At 46.9% G+C, this 19,962-nt stretch overlaps 1 protein-coding gene across 1 annotated transcript; it reads right to left on the bottom strand.

Annotated features, from left to right (window-relative positions):
• Positions 1-1,037: 1,037 nt before the first annotated feature.
• LOC119456316 (acetylcholinesterase-1-like) lies at positions 1,038-16,963 on the bottom strand. The gene is made up of 2 exons (XM_037718014.2): positions 15,034-16,963; positions 1,038-1,208 (listed from the first exon to the last, which is right to left on the bottom strand). The coding sequence occupies exons 1-2, from the start codon at positions 16,941-16,943 to the stop codon at positions 1,061-1,063; spliced, it is 2,058 nt and encodes a 685-aa protein (XP_037573942.1). The 5' UTR covers positions 16,944-16,963; the 3' UTR covers positions 1,038-1,060.
• Positions 16,964-19,962: the final 2,999 nt, after the last annotated feature.

Raw genomic sequence — 19,962 nt, 5'->3', positions numbered from 1 at the left:
CCGCCGGTAGCGCAAAAAGCGCCGGCACTCCATGAGCTTCGAGTTTCGCGCTTGAATCGCTGAGCACTGTCCATCTTATCATTCGCAACTTTCTTAGAAATTCACAGCGTAGGCCTCATGTATTAACTATTCAACCTGCAGCTTAAAGGAAGTGACGGGTCCTTGGGCCCCATACGTCCCAGGGTAGCATCTAGACGAATAATGAGCGTATGAATCCGTAAAATTTTGTTCAGTGCTTTGACATACGGCCTTCGCTCAGATCGTTGTCTCCCGCACGGATAGTTTCCGCAGACGTCAGAGATTGGTCTAGTTGATTCTGCTCGACTCAAAGTACAACAGCATGACTTCTCAAACGAGGACAAAAGCGAAGAACATCCAAGGACAAGCATCTGTCCTTGTCTGTTCTTCGGTTTTGTCTTCGTTCAAGAAGTAGCGCTGTTATACTTCCGCAAACCCTGAAGAATATATCTGGCGCCCAATGTTGTGAATGTGACTCTTCTCAATATATTATTATTATTATTATTATTATTATTATTATTATTATTATTATTATTATTATTATTATTATTATTATTATTATTATTATTATTATTATTATTATTATTATTTGCTACGCGGTGAGTCGACAGTCCCGACAAAGCCGATTGCCCGCATGAGTTTCCACAGTGTAAATCGCGCGACCAAAGACGCAGCAATTTGCGCTAGGTTCCGCAGCAGCTATAAGAACCAAAAGAATAAATTATGGACGTTCCAACAACTCTTCATCTCAGTGGTCTCTGAGAATACCTACGGAAGCTGGGTGAGAATGAATATGTCTGAAAACCATTCGCTAATGGCGTGAAATTTACGTACACGTTGAAATAGGTGTGGTGAGGTACACGAAGGCCGCATCAAAACTATAGATTATAGCTTGGCAGCATAGGAACTGCAAGAAAACTTAGCTGCTTCGATTTTATAAGCGTTCGCTTGTCGGTTATAGCGCAGGAGCGTTACCTGGGTGCCGTGGCCGTTCACTTGCCTTTGTAAATGGAAATGTACTACGATGAGGATGCGGGGTACGTCACTTGAGAATGAACTTCTTCCAGAATCGGCAGTGGTCGGCGTGTAACCCTTTGCCCAGCCGGAACCGCTTGGGGCTCAGTTCCATGTGCACCGGGTTAAGTTCCGAGAAGCGAGGCCATGGCGTGCCATCCATGGCCGGCGGCTTGCTGCAGGTAACATTTGGGACACGGAAAGAACTATCAGTATAGTCAACAGCGATGAGAAATGATATGGTGCGAACGGTGGTTTACAGAAAGCGGGCATTCTTCAGCATTTATCTAGAAAAATTGAGTAAGTAAATTAGGATTTTATTGGCGCAGCAGCCGGTTCCGGCTATACTGCACCAAGAACAGGGTGATCGTGTTATAAAACAGAAAGGTTTGTAACCAAGTCTCACAGACATTATTTGTCAGTGGTCTAAATGGCTAAAGCTGTTTCAGAGTTCCTATAGTTGGCAAATACTTGAAAGTGTTTTCTAATGTGTCTCCTAGGAATAGCACTGGGTGTAGTGGTATCCGATATGTAAAAAATGCAGTAAAAACGTTTCGACTTGCCATTTCATAGTGTTGGCAAGAAATTACAATGTACAGAACTGCTAATGGTCCTTGGCATGTCAGGCATATAGGCCGTTGTTCATTTAGTAGAAGAAAACTGTGAGTTAGTCTTCTGGGTCTTATTATGAGGCGACAGAGAACGACTTCCTAGAAGCGGTCCCTGTGCCTACAGTTTCTCAGTTCTCTTAGTACTGGTTTCGCGATGTGGAGTTTGTAGTTCGTCGGCTCATCCCGCCGATCAAGTTGACAAGATGTACAGATGTTCGCTTTAAAGTGCAATATGTGGTGTTAGTTTGGTACCAAGAAATTGCTTATCGCTAAATCTCTGGCCATATTGGCTAACTCGTCCGCCGTTTCATTTCCCATTATAGCTATATGGCTCACTAAAAAAAATTGTTTTGTTGTTCATTGCATCAATCTGCTGTTTAAGCATAACATAACATAACATAACATAACATAACATAACATAACATAACATAACATAACACAGTGCTAGACACGCCTGGGATAGTCGATCCTGCACAGCTGTGTACGCAGCTCTGTCTTCTATGTTGTATTCTGTGCATTATGTTCAAACTGGACTGCCTCCCTGAACCTTGCCTGTGATTGCGCTTTAGTACAAGCGCAGTAAACACGACGTGTGGTACTCATAGTTGTTAGATACAGCCAAACCTTCAAAAACGTTTATGAAGAACCAACCCCAGTTACTATCCAAGCATGCGTTAAGCGCGCTTTGGGAGGTGGTTATTTGTGGCCCTATGTTGCACTTTGTGTAATGGGTGGCGTTCTCCTTACCACGGTGCCTTGCCCGTACGCGGGAGCCAACCAGTACTTCGAACGCCACTTCCTCAAGGACCCTAGAAGCAGTAGCTCAACGACAGCGTCTAAAAAGCTAGCTGTCGCAAGGGAACAATGCAGGAATGCTCCCCCATACCGAGTGTAGTACCATTGGTACCACGAGTACTACCATAGGGGTCGGCCCACGAAAGCGGTTCGACAGCCACAAGAAATTGCGGTTAGTTCCCAAAGAATGCTAAACGCACAAAAAATTTGGGAGCATCACGTGGTCGTGTGGTAAAGAGCTCCGCTGTTAATTTATGCATGTTTTTTTCTTTTTCTTCATCATATCTAATTATCTATTATAATGTGTGCGTGCCTACGAGCGAGATGTTGTTGTACAAAACAAATCTGGATTTAACGTACCGAATTCTATTCCAATGCTTTTCCTTCGCGCGTTTCACAATTCCCAGCTGCGCTCCGCCTGCGTCATCACTATAGAATCAGCGAGTCGCGAGCGGTGGTCGATGAAAAAAAAAAAGAATAGAATCGAGCGAAAGCTATCCTCGCACGTTATTCCGGCCTTGGTGTATTGAATCGTGGTTGGCAGAACTTTATTCGTCTAATGCGATAACGTTATTGTGCATTCTTTGTCGCTCGACTCCGCCGGATCCTCCCGGCTCCATCAGCTCCCCCCAATTCCGACCTTTCAATAAAGTTCTTGTTAACTGTCAACTGTTTTAATGATGCTCCATTGCTGATGAGCCGAGGCAATGAACATACGTATACGGACAGCGCATATGATTACGGACAGCGCCAATGACAAGGTAAAAAAAGAGAATTTACACAGCACGATTGGTTCAGTGTTGAAGAAAAATCAATCACACAATCAATCAATCAATCAGCCAATCAATCGCTCGCTCGCTCGCTCGCTCGCTCGCTCACTCACTCACTCACTCACTCACTCACTCACTCACTCACTCACTCACTCACTCACTCACTCACTCACTCACTCACTCACTCACTCACTCACTCACTCACTCACTCGCTCACTCACTCACCCACTTAATCGCTCGCTCCTGCTATCTTATCTGCCTGTCTGTCCATTGGTCAGCATTTCTTTCCGTCCTTCCTTTCTTACTTCGCTTTTTTTTTTTGTCTGTCTGTCAGCCACATGCACAAAGTGAACACCACCTCGCTAAGTGCTTTATTATTGCTCCGTACCGAGGGCTTCGCCACAACTCCTGGAAAGCCGACCTCGATCTTTTCCGTCGTCCCAGCGGCAAAGCACGTCCGCAGAGCGGTTATATAACCGCCGAGGAAACAAGGCCGCCTCAGCGTGCGCGATCGAGTAACCTTGCGCGCCAAGAGAGAGGAAAGCGGCGGCGGCCGGCTCCTGTTTAACAACCACCGGCTCCCTCCTCCTTACGACGCGGAGCACGTGGTGGTAGTTGCCGGACATTTCCTTCCGGTGGCGAGGAGGAATGACGCGAACGGGGATGGCCTGACCTCTTAGCCCCAATTTGGTTACGGCGGTGGGAAACGAATGCGATGTCCATCCCGGTATGTTTGACTTTCCAGCTCGTCTTGACGACACCAATTTTCGCAGCTTTTGCGGGCGCGGGTATTTAAATGTTAGCTTTGAAGGAAATATGAATAGATATAGTCACGCAGTCTTATTTTTTTTAGTCCAGGCTCACTGGAGCGTTCAGACGACCTAGACGCAAGAGTGAATTGCCGTTCAGTTGTAAAAAAAAAAAAAAAAAAAATGTTTTAAAACATAGGCATCCCATCGCGCTTGTTTTGGCAACATTTAGGCTTTCTGTTTTGTTCTACAGCTGCTTTATCTGTTCGCTAACGCATTCGTCAAAGCTATCTTCTCCGCAATAAGCATCTTCGTGTGGAGAAGCCCGCTCTTGCAATTGATTTTCATAGAAGTACAGACGAAGCTAAGCTTCGCCACCAAGAGCGTAATTACGCACGTAAAAGCAAGCAAACTTTACCATGAAGAGGACAGTCGTCTTCATGAATAAAAAATAAGCACGGAATAGGCTAACCGAGGTACATGCTCAACTGCGTCCTAGTGATTCTGGGATTTGCAGTGAGCTGACTGCACCGCGCTTTGCAGCCACAACGACATGGAACGTGTGTGCGACGCATTTTCGACGTGGCGGCGTCGTGTTCATTCTACACCGTACGATGAGTGTGCCGTTATAAGAACCAAAGTACGCACCGGGAAGTGGGATATCCTACAGCATGCAACAACGTGAAACGTACAACGTACTTCAAATGGGAAAACAGTGCAGAGGAGATGATGCCCTTACTTCTTTTGCAGCAGCGCAAAACTATAGCGGTGCCGGCTTCCATTAAATGCGTGTCATTCATGGAATAACTAATAAGTTAATCTCATGCCGCTGACAACCATTTATTTGTTTAGGCATAGTTTCGATTGTGTAACTCAAGCTTGATAGCATACTCCAAGCACAGACGCTTAGTAGTAATTCTGAGACTATAGCACCAGTTTTGAGATACCTCCCCACACACCTAACGGGAAATGCACTGACGTGTCGGGTAATATATACGCAAAAATCCCCCTTTGCACAATACGGGACAAAGCTAAGAAGAACACTAATGTATTTTTCTGGCAGCGTTTGAGGACGAATACCTCGAAACTGCATGGTGCCGACATCAATATTCCTGCCACATCAAGATTCCTGCCAAGTGTATACATGCCTTGAGCGGTGACCGGCATCAATCGCACATGCATGTGCGAGTGCCTTAGGGTAACTAATTGTGAAATTAACCAGCAGAATTTACTTCATTATTAAATTAATTAGTGATTAGCATATACTTAATAATATCCGTAGCTCTATATAATATCCGCAGCCCTTATTAATGCTTTGACGAAAAAAAGACATTGTTTCCGCTGCAGTGTGTCTCAAAATTTCGGTTCTACATGAGAGTTCAGCGCAAAGTCGCTGCACCCCGCAAAATACTAGAAGCAAATGCGAGGCGTTCACCGACACCCCACCTTATATAACACTGCAAGCATGTTTTGTATGATTACCGCATAGCTTTGCTACGAAGCCTGTTGATGCGTCAGCCACGTGCCGAACGAATAATGTTTAGCTTAAAAATTAGATTATTGTGTTTTACGTGCCGAAATCATGATTTCATTATGCGTTCTTGCATTTCTCGGCCATCGGAATGCGGCCGGGAATCGAGCGCGCGATCTCGCGCTCAGCAGCGCAACGCCTTTGCCGCTAAGCCATTGCCGCGGGTAATGATTATTGGTTGTTGTATAGCCGAGTAATGGGTTACTAGTGCAAGAAATCAAGACCATCAAGTACACGGTGTGCCATTATGAAAGGGGACACCAGATTTTTTTTTTCAAAGTAAGACATTTTTCTTGTTCCTATACGCTGAAGTAAAAAGCTCCATCGTAAGGATTCTTCGTCACGTGAACTAGCATGATTCAGGAAAGCTGAAATTTAATCGCTTGCAACAATCGCTATTAGAACACAGATTAGATGTTCCTTTTTATATTGGCGAAGTGTGTACGTTTCAAGTAGATCGGACACGTATAACTTAGTGTGCGGGGCAACTCCCGAAGTAACCTAAACGTTCTAAGCGGTGTTGACTGTCGCTTGTCCATCTTATCACGCTCCACTGCGAATATTTTTTTTTCTTCAGCTCGCACCCAAGTACTGGAAGACAGGTGAAAGTAAGGCGCACGTTACGTCAGTGCCCGTAAAACGGTTTCGTCTAATCTGGGGCGCTCCATCGCGCCACGTAACGGGGGCGTTACCCCGGACCTGGGAAAACCCAGCACGCAATCTTCAGCCGATACGCTCCCTATATTCGAGAACAGCGGGCCGTATACAAAGAGAGGCTCGCGCTCTTTATACGTTCGGCGCTCAACGGCGCGGAAAAAACGCCGTGACCTCCACGAATCCCGCGGAAGGTGAACTAAGCCGAGCCGGAAGTAATCGCGCTGGCTCGGGGCATGCAGACGACCCCTTAGTTCCGTTCCCACTTCCCGGTCGACGAGACAGGCAGCCGCCGACACAAGCGCACTCGTACTGGTGCGCGCACGCGTTCCAAGAGCGCTTTCTTGCTGCTTAACCCGGGCCACGTCGTGCCTTCATTGACCAGTCGACGCGTGTGCCTGCCGGGGCGAGCGCTGATCCTTTCCTGTCGATTCTGTCCGTCTTGTTTGCTAAGCGGTCGACGTCCTTTGTTTTCACCAGCGCCTCGCTTTCTTCATGCGCCCTGTCGACGGCGCCCTCGGAAACAATTTCGAGGGGCGTGACAGTAGGCACTTGTATAGAACTAGGAAGAGGGTCGCGGCTTATGACCCTTGCGGTTACTACGTTCGGAGAAGCCTGCTATTGCCAGCAGCTTGCGTATAAGTCGAAATGATTCCACGCACTCAATCTCATGACCTGATTATAGCCGGCTCGATTGATTGAATGACGGGAGCGTGCGTTGGAGATTGCTGGGCCGGGTGGAAAAAGGAAGACAACGGGCGAGGTCGATGACCTCCCAAAAGAGGCGTGGAGGCCAACTTTTCCTAAGTGGCCGTGTCCAAGCGAACTTTCGCTTTGTTTCCCAGAAATTTTTATTTGCTTACATGCTGGTTGAGTTAACTGGCTACAAAGTTAACAAACTTTTTCACACGCCAGTTAATAATGGCCATTGAAAATTTAGTTTTAACACATTCCTGGCATCTTCAGAATCCTGCAGAGCGTTTAGCTGAAGAACGAATTGGAAACTTTCAATTCAGAGAGTTTTCACGGGGTCATAGTATGTGGACTCCATCTGAGAGCTCTCTACAGGAACATCTGATACTAGATCATCAGCAATTTTCATGTCCAGCATACTTGGATAGCAACTATCCAGTTGCTTGAGCATTATGCCTGATGTAAATCAGTGGGAAAAACCACGAAAGTGAACCCGCTATATGACGTCACACTGACACCGAGAGCAAACACCCAACATTCAATAACTTCAAATTCGTCTTACTAAAACACTTTGCGCATATTATTCAAACTTGCGGCAGAGGTCAAATTTGACGTGTTTCAATATGCATGCGCCACGTTTTAAAATGTCATTATTTCCATTTGTGCTTTTGCTTTTGATGCACTATCTTGGCATGCACAATTGTGCGCACAGCGCTTGAAGGGGCTGCACAGCGTGAAAGGTACAACGGCTGCTAATTAGCGGAAGAAGCAGTAATAATAAAACAAACTCTCCACTGAGGAGCCGCGGCGGGTTCTCAAGCGCGATTATGTGTCATGTTAGAGCATTAATGACTTCATTCCGTGATTATGAGATACATATGTATACCCATATAAACATAAGAGTCACTAACAAATAATTAGTTGTCAATGGTTCTTTAACTCATCGTACGCAAGCAGTTTGCGCACTCTGTAAATATTCGTTTAAGAGTGATTTACTTATAGTCTCAACCATTCATTGGCTCATTAATAAATAAATGATTAATTAATTAATTATTAATTCATTCATTCATTAATTCAGACGGCTGTCAAGGTACCCGCCGTAGTAAAGTGTTGCAAGCCGCAGTGGTTATGGCGTCCGGGTGCTGCGCACGAGGTAGCGGGTTCAATACCCGGCTTCGGCGGTCGCATTCCAATAGGGGTGGCACGCAAAAAAAAAAAAAAAAAAAAAAAAAAAACGCTCTTCCATTTTGCTTTTGGTGCACGTTACGTTGGTCAAAATAATCCGGAACCCTCCACCACGGCATCCGCCCTCATAACTCACTGTGCTATTTCGAGACGTTATAAACTCACAGTATCTTTTTTTATGCACCCACCTATGTTAATTGCTCAGTTGCTATGGCTTCTACTGCTGAGCAACGAGGTCGTCCGACCTCATCCAGATGGTGGGGGAAAGCTAAAGCGCCGATGTACCGTGCCATCACTCCACGTTGTGGACCCGAGGTGGTAGAAAATAGTTTGAAACCTCGCACTGTGGCGTAGAAAAGTTAGCTCCTTGGGCAGTCAAGCTCACCGTCAATAATAAATGATTATCTCTCATTCAGTCACAGCGGTGCGCAAGACCAATGAAAACGCGTACGTCCTTACAAAGGAGTTCTTGATAAAGGTGCGCTATGGAAACATATGTGGGTGCGTGTTTGTATGCGGTAGCTGGAGAGTTCTGGAGAATGTATGAACACCTGGCACTTTCTTCCTGCGCCACTGACTGGGCGGCCTGAAAACGCCTACCTGTAAGGCTGTGCCAAAGACGGCAACGATTGCATTAGAGAAGCCAGTATTCTTACCCATCCTGAGATCTGTTTCGAGTGTTACTTTAGCCCAACCTATGATTCTTTTGTCTTTGCTGCTTTCTTTGGCTACACAGAGCTGCCTAAGCAGACCCTTCGCTCCAGCATGGGCCGTCTGTATGCCTCTGATTGGGGCCGTTCGATGGAGCCGTTCGGGTCGCTTCTTGTTTTGCCTGACCCCAAAACGCGACGACGCTCGCTGCGAGCTCTGCGAGGCGGAAGAAATGACTGAACTGTGATTCACGTCGTGTCTTCGTGTCGAGGAAATATCTAGCGATCTGGCTATTGTTCGGACGACAAGGATGTCAGTCGTGGCCCAAGTCGTCCCCACCAGACCCCTCTCCTATCTCAATATCGCGTATGATGCGCGCATATATAATTATAGCGCGAGCAAGTGGTCGTGTCTCGTGGGAGTATAGGTGGAAACTTCCGCTGTTACACACGTGGTACGGCCCGATGTTGTGTGATCTGACGTGTGACTTGGCCTACTGAAAAATTAACCAAACAAGTTTCTAGCGTGTTGGGGCATATTAGAAGCAGAAAAAAAAAATCAAAATGCCGAGCGAAGTGGAGTTGTCAAAGGGGTTGACGTTTCGGCTTCCCGATCATACGAGATGTCTTGCAATTAACTATTTCATGCTGGTTCCGACGGGCCAGACCTCGACTCAGACACTGCATTGTACCATGTGTCTCGTGCACCGTGACGAAAATGTGTTTACCGTGTCTGTTGCAACACGTAGAAAAACTTGCATGCACTTCTAGGTGCGAATAGTCGTGTACGTCGTAATCTGCTGCAGACGATTATTAAAGCTTCTGTAAATACTAGAACAATACAGACATGGTATAGTAGAGATTTTAGCTGTAGTACATCAAATTCTGCTCTTGTTTTTTTTTTTTTACAAATTCTTCATTATTATTTAGAAATGTGACAGTAGGTCACTTGAAGCTCGACACACGTTATACTTCAACGTACAGCTTTTCAGGAGCAGTAGGCGTGTAATATGTGCAAGACTATGTGACGTAATTAAGTAATATTGATACTCCCATAGTCACGACACTTATTGACGCCGTCAGAAAAGGCTGCCACAACAGTTATACTAAGCTTGACACCCCGCACCAGTCTCTACTAGATGAAATATAGTATTCAGGCATAACTAAATTTAATCGACTCACACTTGGCCCTGCAAATACTGCAGCTGCTAGGCTACATACGCGGTAGCTGTTTGTAATCAATAACGGGCGTCAGTTACACTGGGGAGTTACATTACAATGGCCGCCAGGCCAGGTGTACAATGTGGCGAGCGAGGTCCAAGCCGATATAAGCACCCGAACAACGGGTATCACCTCGCCTGAGCGAACACGAATTGCTCTGAAGGAAGAGACGCCCCGGCTCGCGCACTACTTTTACGTGACTTTCACTCGGAATACACGATTCCATCGTTGCTGACATGAAGACATGACGCTTGTTGTCCGTAGTCCGTCGCACAATGCGAGAATTCATATTGAACTAGCGCGAGGAAACATTAGTTGGTCCTCTTCTCCAGGCACATAAAAAATGAGATTAATATATGTACGTTCGGGTTACCCGTAAGACAGCAATCATAAGTGCTTCCGTGAGATACCATTCCGATTAACAACTGGCATACTACCGTGATCACGATTTTGATGGGGGCGAAATGCGAAAACACCCGTGCACTTAGATTTAAGTGCACGTTAAAGAACGCCAGGTGATCCAAAATATTCCGGGACCTCAACTACGGCATGCCTCGTAATCAGACCGCGGTTTTGGTACGAAAAAGCCCATAATTTACCCGTGATGAAGAAGCCTGAAGAGCATCACCAGCGTAAATATGATACCCCGTGACCACATGCTGTCTAAAAACGGGTTCGCATCTTCGTGACATGGAAATGAGAAATTAAATAAAACAAAAAAGGAAGGAAGGAAATCGACAGTAATAAGAGAAAGAAACAAGCAGAGTAAGAGGCCGCCGAGCGCTATCTGTTGACGCAGCGAACTGTGACACACGCTCTTCGTGGACTCGTGGTTTCCTCACTTTCTCTTCAGCAGTGTATCTGCGGGGCTGCCTCCGCCAGTTACAGAACGCACTGCAAAGTTTCTTCTCCTCCGAATTCGTGCGCGTCTTCTTTTTTTTTCTGTTTTGTCTTATCATTGACGTATTTCCTGCTTTTCTCCTACATTTTTCTTAGGCTGAAACATTCGCAATGCCCTCCGGATTCCCCGCTCACGCGCCAGATTGCGCGCGGCGTGTTGAAATGTAAATCTGGCGCGACGTAAGAGTCTCCGCCGCCCTCAGGGAATCGCGGAAGAGGAAAAGAAAACGGCACGTCTTACTTCCTCCACGTGTGCGCGCATCAGCGGCTCGGCTGCTTGAGCTCGTCTTCTTCCACGCGGGCGACCACAGAGGCGTCACCGTCGCGCACGTTTCCCAGGGCTAAGTACGACCCTATACGCGCGAACTTTATGACTTCTTCAGTGCTAAAGACTTAGAAAGGTGACATTATAAGTGTGAACACAAATGTGTGACATGCAACAGAGCAAGAAAATGTCCATATGCGCATGTTATTCTACACTTGATACGAATTCCATGCGGCTGCTGATGGGAATTTATGGAACCTAGCGCTACTTGTGAGGATTAGAGTTGTATGTTACATACATACGCACATGTATGTTATGTATGTGCAGTAGTTTATATGTACAGTATGTTATTATGTTATTATTACCATTATCTTTTTGACCTGATGTAATAGGGTAGGTTGGCACGTTTATGTTATTATTATGTATGTTAGATTCGTCAATCAGAGTTTTTGCTCTGTCGGGCTCTTCACCGTCACTACAACGGAGCAGTATGTACAGCATGTATATGGGTATATGTTAACTGTACAACAGTGTCGGAGTTACGTATAAGGATGCATATGGTAGGAGCATATTTGTAAAGCTCTATTTCTTCATGAGACAAGGAGTGTCCGGAATAGATATTATGAATTTTAGAAATTACCTCTATCGTCATTATCACCGTCAGCTTATTAATGTACACTGCAGGACGACGGCTTCACCCAGCAATCTACAGTAACTCCTCTCTTGCTTCACCTGGTTCTATCCTCTGCTGTCTTCGGCTGCTTGTCACTCCCCTCGTCACCAGGGCCCATATTTACAAAAACTTTTTACGCTAAAATTGTTCGTAAGAACGAATTTCGGCCAATCGCGATGATGGATATATTATTAGCTATGGCGGCCGACAAATGACAATGATCCTTCACACGAACGAACGGCTTCGTGAATTCAGTCGCAGTTCTGCTATTCAAATAGACCCCCGATCATCTGCTCCACGTACTACGTCGCTTGCCCAACTCCACTTCTTCTAATCTCAACTAAGACATCGACGATACCAGCGCTCACTCTCTAATCTATACTGTCATTTTCCGGTCCTCTAATCAGTCTCGGTGCCATAGCTCCTTGCGCAGCCCTCTTATGTGCCTGATGGCTAATTCTAGTGGTGAATTAAGAGCGCACGTGGGAAATTGCATCCCATGTTTGCCGATTAGAAGCGCGATCTCAAATTTTGGACGTATTGAAAGTGACATGCTTCAATGGCGCTAACGACTTATGCCATCCGGAATTGGAATCGAGAAAACTGAGTCGAGAACAATGAACATTCGGGGCCGTATTAACAAAGCTTCTGCTTCGTAAGTTGTCATTGGCCAGCCGCCTTCCCTAATCATATGTATAGCATTAGGATTGGCTGGAAGTTGCACTTACGAAAAATTGTAGCGTAAGAGCTTTTTGTGAATACGGGCCCTATTCTCATGTGTTCTACGATAAAGCAGCGACAAATTAATCAGCGCGCTTTGTCGTACGGGCTTCGAAACCGCATCTCGCGCTTGCGAAAGCAAAGGGCTGACATAACCTCGCTTTCGTTGGCGTGTGCACCCAAACGGATAGAGGCTGCAAGTGTCGTCCCAGCGCACCTGCCAGAGTGCCGAACGGGTGCGGAATGGGAGGAAGAGGGGATCGCAATGTGGGTATTCAGGAACCACGGAAGCGGCATCATTTGACACACTGGATCGTTCGAAGCGCTGTACTTTTTAATTCTCCAAGGAATCTCAGCACGCCCAGCATTTGTTCAGTCCTTTACACACGAAAAGAGCTTTTCTGTCTATTTTAAGGCAGTAGCGTGTCGCTTAACTGCATAACACACTAATGTAGTTGAATCCTTAAAAAAAATACACATGAAAACAATTTTGTGTGAGCACTCCAAGAAAAACAAAGAAGCAAGAAATACATAGAAAAAAACGGTTGTATAAGAACATCCTTAAATGTCCGCACGTCAAAGCAGCTAGACTGGTGAAATGCAGAGCAATTCCGCGGTGAGCTGTGCTGAGAAATGGGAGGTATTTCGTGACTATTGAGGGGTTAGAAATATGAAATTCCGCGCTGATCTCTATTCTAGCGGCTAGTGCCTAAAATAATTTTGATACACGCACTCAATTACGGCAAAGCCTGCTGCCGTGTCAATTGATTTGTAGTAGCCTGTGCATGTTTAATTGAGAAATATCGTTTTTCATTCTCCTTGGAAAGTCGAGACGAAGTAAAGAGAATAGCGGCAAGTTGTGCACCGGCGATAAGGTACAGGTGAACATCAAGATCGCGCAGCGCCCTCGTTCGCCGGTTTCACGACTTCCACCCCTGCGCAGCTAGTTGGGCCGAGAATTTGGGTGATCCGAAGATAACTGCGCGTGGGGAAAGCGCCTTGTCGCAGGCAGCACCACTGTTCACAAGAATAACCACCGCCTGCTTCGCTTCCGGTGGTAATTACCGAGACACTCATTCTAAAATAAGGCGATTGCCTCATAGTCAACGTACATAGATCGCGATCACCGCTGTCGATGTGCGTAAGTAGATTCTCGCGCGAAACTAACAGCCGCAGTAAGAACACACACATGAACAAGACCGCGCTTGCCCTGTCTATGTGTGTATACTCCTTTCGTAGTCGTCTGTTACTCGCGAGAATTTTAATATATAAATTAATAAGACTATTAATTTATATAATAGCCGCCCTCCCCCCGAAATTCTGTGTTAATATGTGGCCTTCAAGGACCCCCTTCTCCCATTCATCCCCCTGCCCGGTCAAGTGGGTGAACACTCCTCCAGAAAAACCTTCTGGCCTGCCCCTCTATGTGCACAAGGCTCCCACCAAAAATTTATCGCGACAAAATCTGCTACAAGGCGGCCGATCATGCCGGATTTCGGGCAGTACCTCTTCTTCTTTCTGGGGTTTTACGTGCCAAAACCCGTTCTAATTATGAGGCACGCCGTAGTGAAGGGCTCCGGATTAATTTTGACCACCTGGGGTTCTTTAACGTGCACTACAACGCAAGCACACGGGCGTTTTTGCATTTCGCCTTCATCGAAATGCGACCGCCGCGGCCGGAATTCAATCCCGCGATCTTGTGCTCAGCAGCGCAACGCCTTAGCTGGCTGAGCCACCGTGACGGGTGCGCAGTACCCCTAACACGTTTGCGTAAAACAATGTATGCCAATCACTTCAGCGCTTTTCACGTGTTTAGTTTCTGTTATGTTCAGTTTACTTTCACAACTGTGACATACTGTTGCACTTCATTACTTATTGTGCTTAGCCTTCACATTTATTTGCTTAAATGCTCTTTGGCATATTTAGATTTCTTCCCCTTGAGGGACCAATGACTTGTCTGGAACATGTGTCAGCTTGCGGCATTTTCGATTGTCTGAAGTACTTCATGCTAATTGCATGCGATGTGATTTCGAGCTGACTTGTCTGTATGGAATACCCAGAAATTTCATGCTCAAGCGAAATGATTCAACAGTGCCATAATTAGAACTGTAACGCAAGAAAGTTGAGGCTGGGTGTGTACTTCTTGAGAAAAACATAGACTAAGGCCACAAAGACCTTCAAATCTTCCAAAATTGGCATGCCAATAGCCAAAATGCTTAGATGCAGTATGCGCGTTCACTCGGCCACTATCGTTTAACCTTTTTGTAGTGGGTCCTAGAATAGTGCTAGCTTTCCGTAGCACTCCTCAGCTGTCATAACGCTAGATTATTGTTACGTTTCTACAACGAAGGCACTAATCAGTACATGGAACTTAACTAAAAATAATTACATAAACCTGCTCAGGAGGAGGCAAGGCATGATCGAGTGACAAACGCGCTGTGAGAGCGAAATGCACCTGCTAACCATTGTTAGTAGCTCACAAGGGATCAGCCCTCTTATGGCGAAGAGTAAGAAACAGTAGGCCGTCAGTTTAGTTGGATATATCTCCCATCTCTGCGTGCAAACATTGAAGCATTGTACTCACCCCGTTTTCGCGAAGGTCATCCAGATATCCATAATTTGACGCGAGAACATCACCTCTTCTTCTGTGAACTGGTCGGGGAACCTGAGGGGCACACCAAACACAAACTCCACCTCGTCGAAATGCGCCGTGCCCAGCCACTCTGGCCAGTAGCTGTTGCTGGGACGGTGCAAGAAGTGGTAGAAATAGACGCTGTTGTTGAACTCCGAGTACACCTCACCGTAGTAAATGGTAGGGCAAATTTGAAGATAATCGCCGATAGCCTCGATGAATGCGTTTCGAACGCTCGGGTAGTCTCGGTCCTTGATGTTCTTGAAGTAGTGGTCCCTGATGTCGCGAGTACCTGTCCGGATGATGTACTGGAAAAAGAAGATGAGGTAGAACGCCGCTTCATCTTTGGTTATGTTTGGCGCTAGGCTGTTGAGAAAAATGTAAGGAAGCGTGTTGGCGACGAAGATGCTGCCTTCGTCCTTGTTGACACCCAGAAGCACGTCCGAGTCCTTGAAGAGTCCTTGCTTGAGAGCCTCATGCGCGTTGATTGGCATGAAGTCATCGCCGTGCCGAGGGTGGTACGTGAGCACACGCTTTCCCAGGGCCTTCTCGGCCGTGCGGAAGAGCGTGTCAGCGTCGATATCGCGCAGACAGCGAACTACGTCATCGGCTGCGGCCCCATCCTGGAAGTTGTACGTGGAGTTGGCGCACTTGAAGATCTCCGCGAACTCTGTGGCCTTCTTAATTCCGTCGGCCGTGTTGTCCGGTGTGTCCCACAACGGGCTGCCACTCTGCAGGATGACGCGCTTCACCATGTTGCGGCTCATGGGCGAAATTAGATGCAGGCCAGCAGACACGGCGCCAGCGCTTTCTCCCATAAGCACCACATGAGCAGGGTCGGCGCCGAAGGATCTCGCGTTCTCGTGTAGCCAGCGTAGAGCCAGGTGCTGGTCGTACAGCCCCATGTTACCAGGGATGTCTTCGATGTCCGCGTTGAGGAAGCCCAGTGCCCCGAGTCGATAGTTCATGGAGGCCACCACAACGTCACCGTAAGCTGCAAGCACGCCACCATCGTAGAACTCCCAGTCCGTGGAGCCGATGTTGAAACCTCCACCGTAAATGAATACGATCATGGGTCTCAGTCCTGTAGAGACATTCGTCGTGTTGCGTCCTGTTGTGTCGGGAGACCACACGTTTAAGTGCAAGCAATCTTCGCTTTCGGGTTTCTTGCTGGCAGCCCAGCTCCAGCTGGATGCGAAAGAAATGTGGTAGCACGGCGGACCCATCTCCTTCGCGTCCAGAACGGTATCCCATGGTCGCACTGCCAGCGGTCTCTTAAATCTGAGCTCTCCTACGGGCGGCGTAGCGAAGGGAATACCAAGGAAAACGTCTAGCGTGCGACCGAGCACCTCCGTTTTAAAGCCCGCCACCCTGCCGGTCGTAGTATTGACGAGTGGACGGCCATCTTCGGTGGTCTCGGGAAACCTAGGCGACGATGTAACCGGAGCGGGCGCGGTTGTTTCTGCTTCAACTGGGATGCTTATGTCTGTGGGGCTGAGCACGTCTACGTTCGTCTCGAGGTCATTGTTGCCACCTCCTCGGCTGGGTGTGTCTGGGGAACTGCCCGCCGAAGGAACCAGATAGGCGTCGGGTAGCGGGTCCTGTGGCGCTAGCAGCGACTGCGGTGGCCCCGTGTCCCTGTCAACGCCATCAAACGTGTCGGATACGTCATTTGCAGGCCCGATGATGGTTAGGTCTCCCTTCCGCTTCTGCGGCACCAGAGGCGGGCCGTCCTGGCCCGAATCCTTTTCGGGCCCAGAGCTAGCCAGGAGTTCGGGCGGGAGCTGAAGCACCAGGGTGGCGATGGATATGGCGATAAGGCACACGAGCCCCAACAGCAGGCACAGCACCCATGTCCGCATTGCGCCTTTCGGTCTCCACTCTGCGCTCGAGAGGAAAGGTGAGAGTTACGCGCGTGTGTCGTTGATGCTGCTACGTTTTTTTTTTCTTTTTTGTTGAACAAGGAAGGAAAGGAGGCGGCGCTAAGGAAGGAAGCGCGGCTCTTCCCCCTTCCGGAAGACTCTGCGTCGAGCAAATATTAAAATGCCGGAGAGAAAGAGAGTGGGGTACCGATGTAACAGGGTCCGATTTGGGAGTCAAATAGCTACCTTCCACTTACGTGTCTGCTGCTTTGATGCAGCGCATCCGCTGTAGTGCACACCCATTCGCTTTTCTAGATTCCTTCCCCGCAAGTCTCGCTTTACGAAGTGCAGTAGCGCGCACAAAATTTCACCCGGGCAAGGAGTTCCTGCACGCTTATGCCGATCATCTCTGAGTCAAAAGAACGCATGAAGAGCTGCTGGAAGCTCGCTTTGCATTATAAATGGCAGTGGCAAGTTATATTCGGCACTCGTCGCGCTATTTCGAAGGTGCTTTATTGGAGCCCTGTTTTGAATACTCGCGCCTAACAAAGGGTGCGCAGTGTCAGGGTTGGTGTTAAAGGGTGACCTTACAAATGTACCGTACGAGAAGGAAAACAATAACCCCACAACCTTCTCTATCGTCGCCAGCTAAAAGCTTGAATTCCTGACCGTCCTCCTTCCAAACCTTCATTTACATTCATGGCAATTAAACAACATTTCTGAGCACTGTTATAAACTACTTCCATATTACCATGTCTAGTCGAATGTTATTTAGCCTCCTTGCTGCTCCCTCATCCCGTTTACACCTCTCCTTCCCCTCCAAAAGATAAAGAAGATAAATAAAAAACACTGAAGCCCTTGGAAAATCCACACAGAAGGAGCAAGCCTGCTTGAAAAATTACTGAATAATTTCACTGAAGTATAATTGGGATGTACTATGTGATGAAGTTACCCTGAGGACTGGTCCGTAACGGCGAAATGCAGTCATTTCGATTCTCGATGTCTTCCACTGAGCCTCACATGTGTTTGAATTCCTAAATATCTCAGCTATGCCCGAAAAATTCCCTATTTTCAAGTGAGTATTGCACAAAAAAAGATAATAGGAAAAGCACTAAGCTCATTTTGCGATGATTCAGTTTGATAAAAGCCCTGCTGATATCTACTTCCTAAGGAACATACTTACCCGACCTTTAGGAAAAAATACGAACCAAGCCTAACCGACAAAAGTATTATCGTATGGCTGTGCTATCACATTCGCTCAGCAATGTTTTTCTTTCGCAACATCGAACCAACAGCTTTATGTATGCATGCAAGCGGAACAAGATAGGAAAACTATAGGTGGCACTTTTCCGGCCCATGTTTTGAAACATGGAAGCAAAGACGTTTGCTGACTCTGGCTTTCAAGTTTAGACTCCGTGCGACATGCGTATGTGAGAAACAGCACAGCTGCTGCTTACAGCGTGCAATGTTGCACGCTATGTGTAAAACTTAGATGTCGCAAGCATACAAAACGAGAGTTACGCCGCCGCGAGCTAAGCGCCTCACATTATGCTAATCAAATTGAGGCCGTCTCTTTTCGTGCAATGCATGCAGAAATGTATATTCGCCACATGTCGTGCAAAGGAGTCATGGAGCAACCATTCGTAACGAACGGCAGAGCGATCAGCGAGCATTGGCTATGCAAGCGATCAAGCTCCTACTCTCCCGCGCATAGTATAACTATGCTCGCTGGTCGCGTGTGTGCAAGCTCTGCTGGATGTTGTAACAGATTTATATTTCCATTGGGGTTATCGGAATGCAGCACGCCGTGGCCTTGCTCCGGCAGCCACGCAATCCACCCGTGTGCTGCGCGAAGCCCGGAGCAAGGGAGAGTCGAGAGCAAACGCAGACAAGGAGGGCAGGTTGCTGGCCGACTGCCGGCGCTTGATCTGGTCAAGGACAACAAAGAAGGCAACGCGTAACCTCTTGCGTGGGTAAACATAAAGGAGGAGTTCACGCTAAGAACATTGGAGGGACTCGGTATGTCGGCAGAGGGCCTAGATTACTACTACTACAGATATTCGAGAACGTAAAAAAAGCAACTATATAAAAAAAAAACTGATAAAACGCTTGCCAGAAGCGTTCTTGTCCCCATAAGCACTTCCGTCATGCTCGTTAGGCCTTCTTCCCAGAGATTTCACATTCCTCATGGTTTAAGACTCTAGCGAGCGGTACATGTGTCGTACTAAACAATTTAGTAGACACTAACAGACAGTAATCGCTCGTTGGCAGTATTACCGGCCCTAGCAGTTATTCAGCGATCCGTTCACGGTGTGCGGTAACTGATTTTCTGTGGGACACAACATCTTTGGTATTCGGTCGGTTAGCAACTCTGAGAGATGCAATATGCATAGATACCTGCGACTGATGGTGTATATATTTTGTTCTTTCTTGCTCCATCACTTATTATCTCTGGGGATCCCATTGTTCCTGCAAAATAATGCAATCTACGTGGCTTGTAACTTCCATGCACAGCATAATCGGTCATCATTTCAAGCTTGTCTTATCATGTACAACTCTTTGAGAAGGCGAGAAGGAAAATTTTCACACAGCAAAATTTATGCGAAGCACCTGAGTGGCTACGACTTAATACCAGTGTAAGATTATTTGCTAAATGTGTATCTGATGAGGGTGTAATTATTGCGTGTAAGGAAAAGGGTCACCGAAACCACAAGCACGCGAGATTGATGGCGTTACGGTCAAATTTCCATTATGGCGAGCTCGGAGAACTTTGTTATACCGCACATCATTTGTTTCAAGGAATGGGTCTTCTCTTTAGAAAACTTTTTTTTGTGCTGCTGGCATCGACACTTTTCTTTACACTGTAGAATATAAAGATTTGTTTGTTTACTAAAGTAGATGCATATACATGAGAAGAAGAGTCTCATTTTTCGTATGGTGAGGAAATAATCATTGTTCAGAACAGTATAAGCGCATTTTTTACCAAGGAGACTGGGCGCCCTGTGACACAATTTTAATT

This window comes from Dermacentor silvarum, chromosome 6 (assembly GCF_013339745.2).
Source record: "Dermacentor silvarum isolate Dsil-2018 chromosome 6, BIME_Dsil_1.4, whole genome shotgun sequence".
Classification (NCBI taxonomy): domain Eukaryota; kingdom Metazoa; phylum Arthropoda; class Arachnida; order Ixodida; family Ixodidae; genus Dermacentor; species Dermacentor silvarum.
The sequence above is the reverse complement of the archived record's forward strand: the minus strand, read 5'-3'. Positions and strand labels throughout refer to the sequence as shown.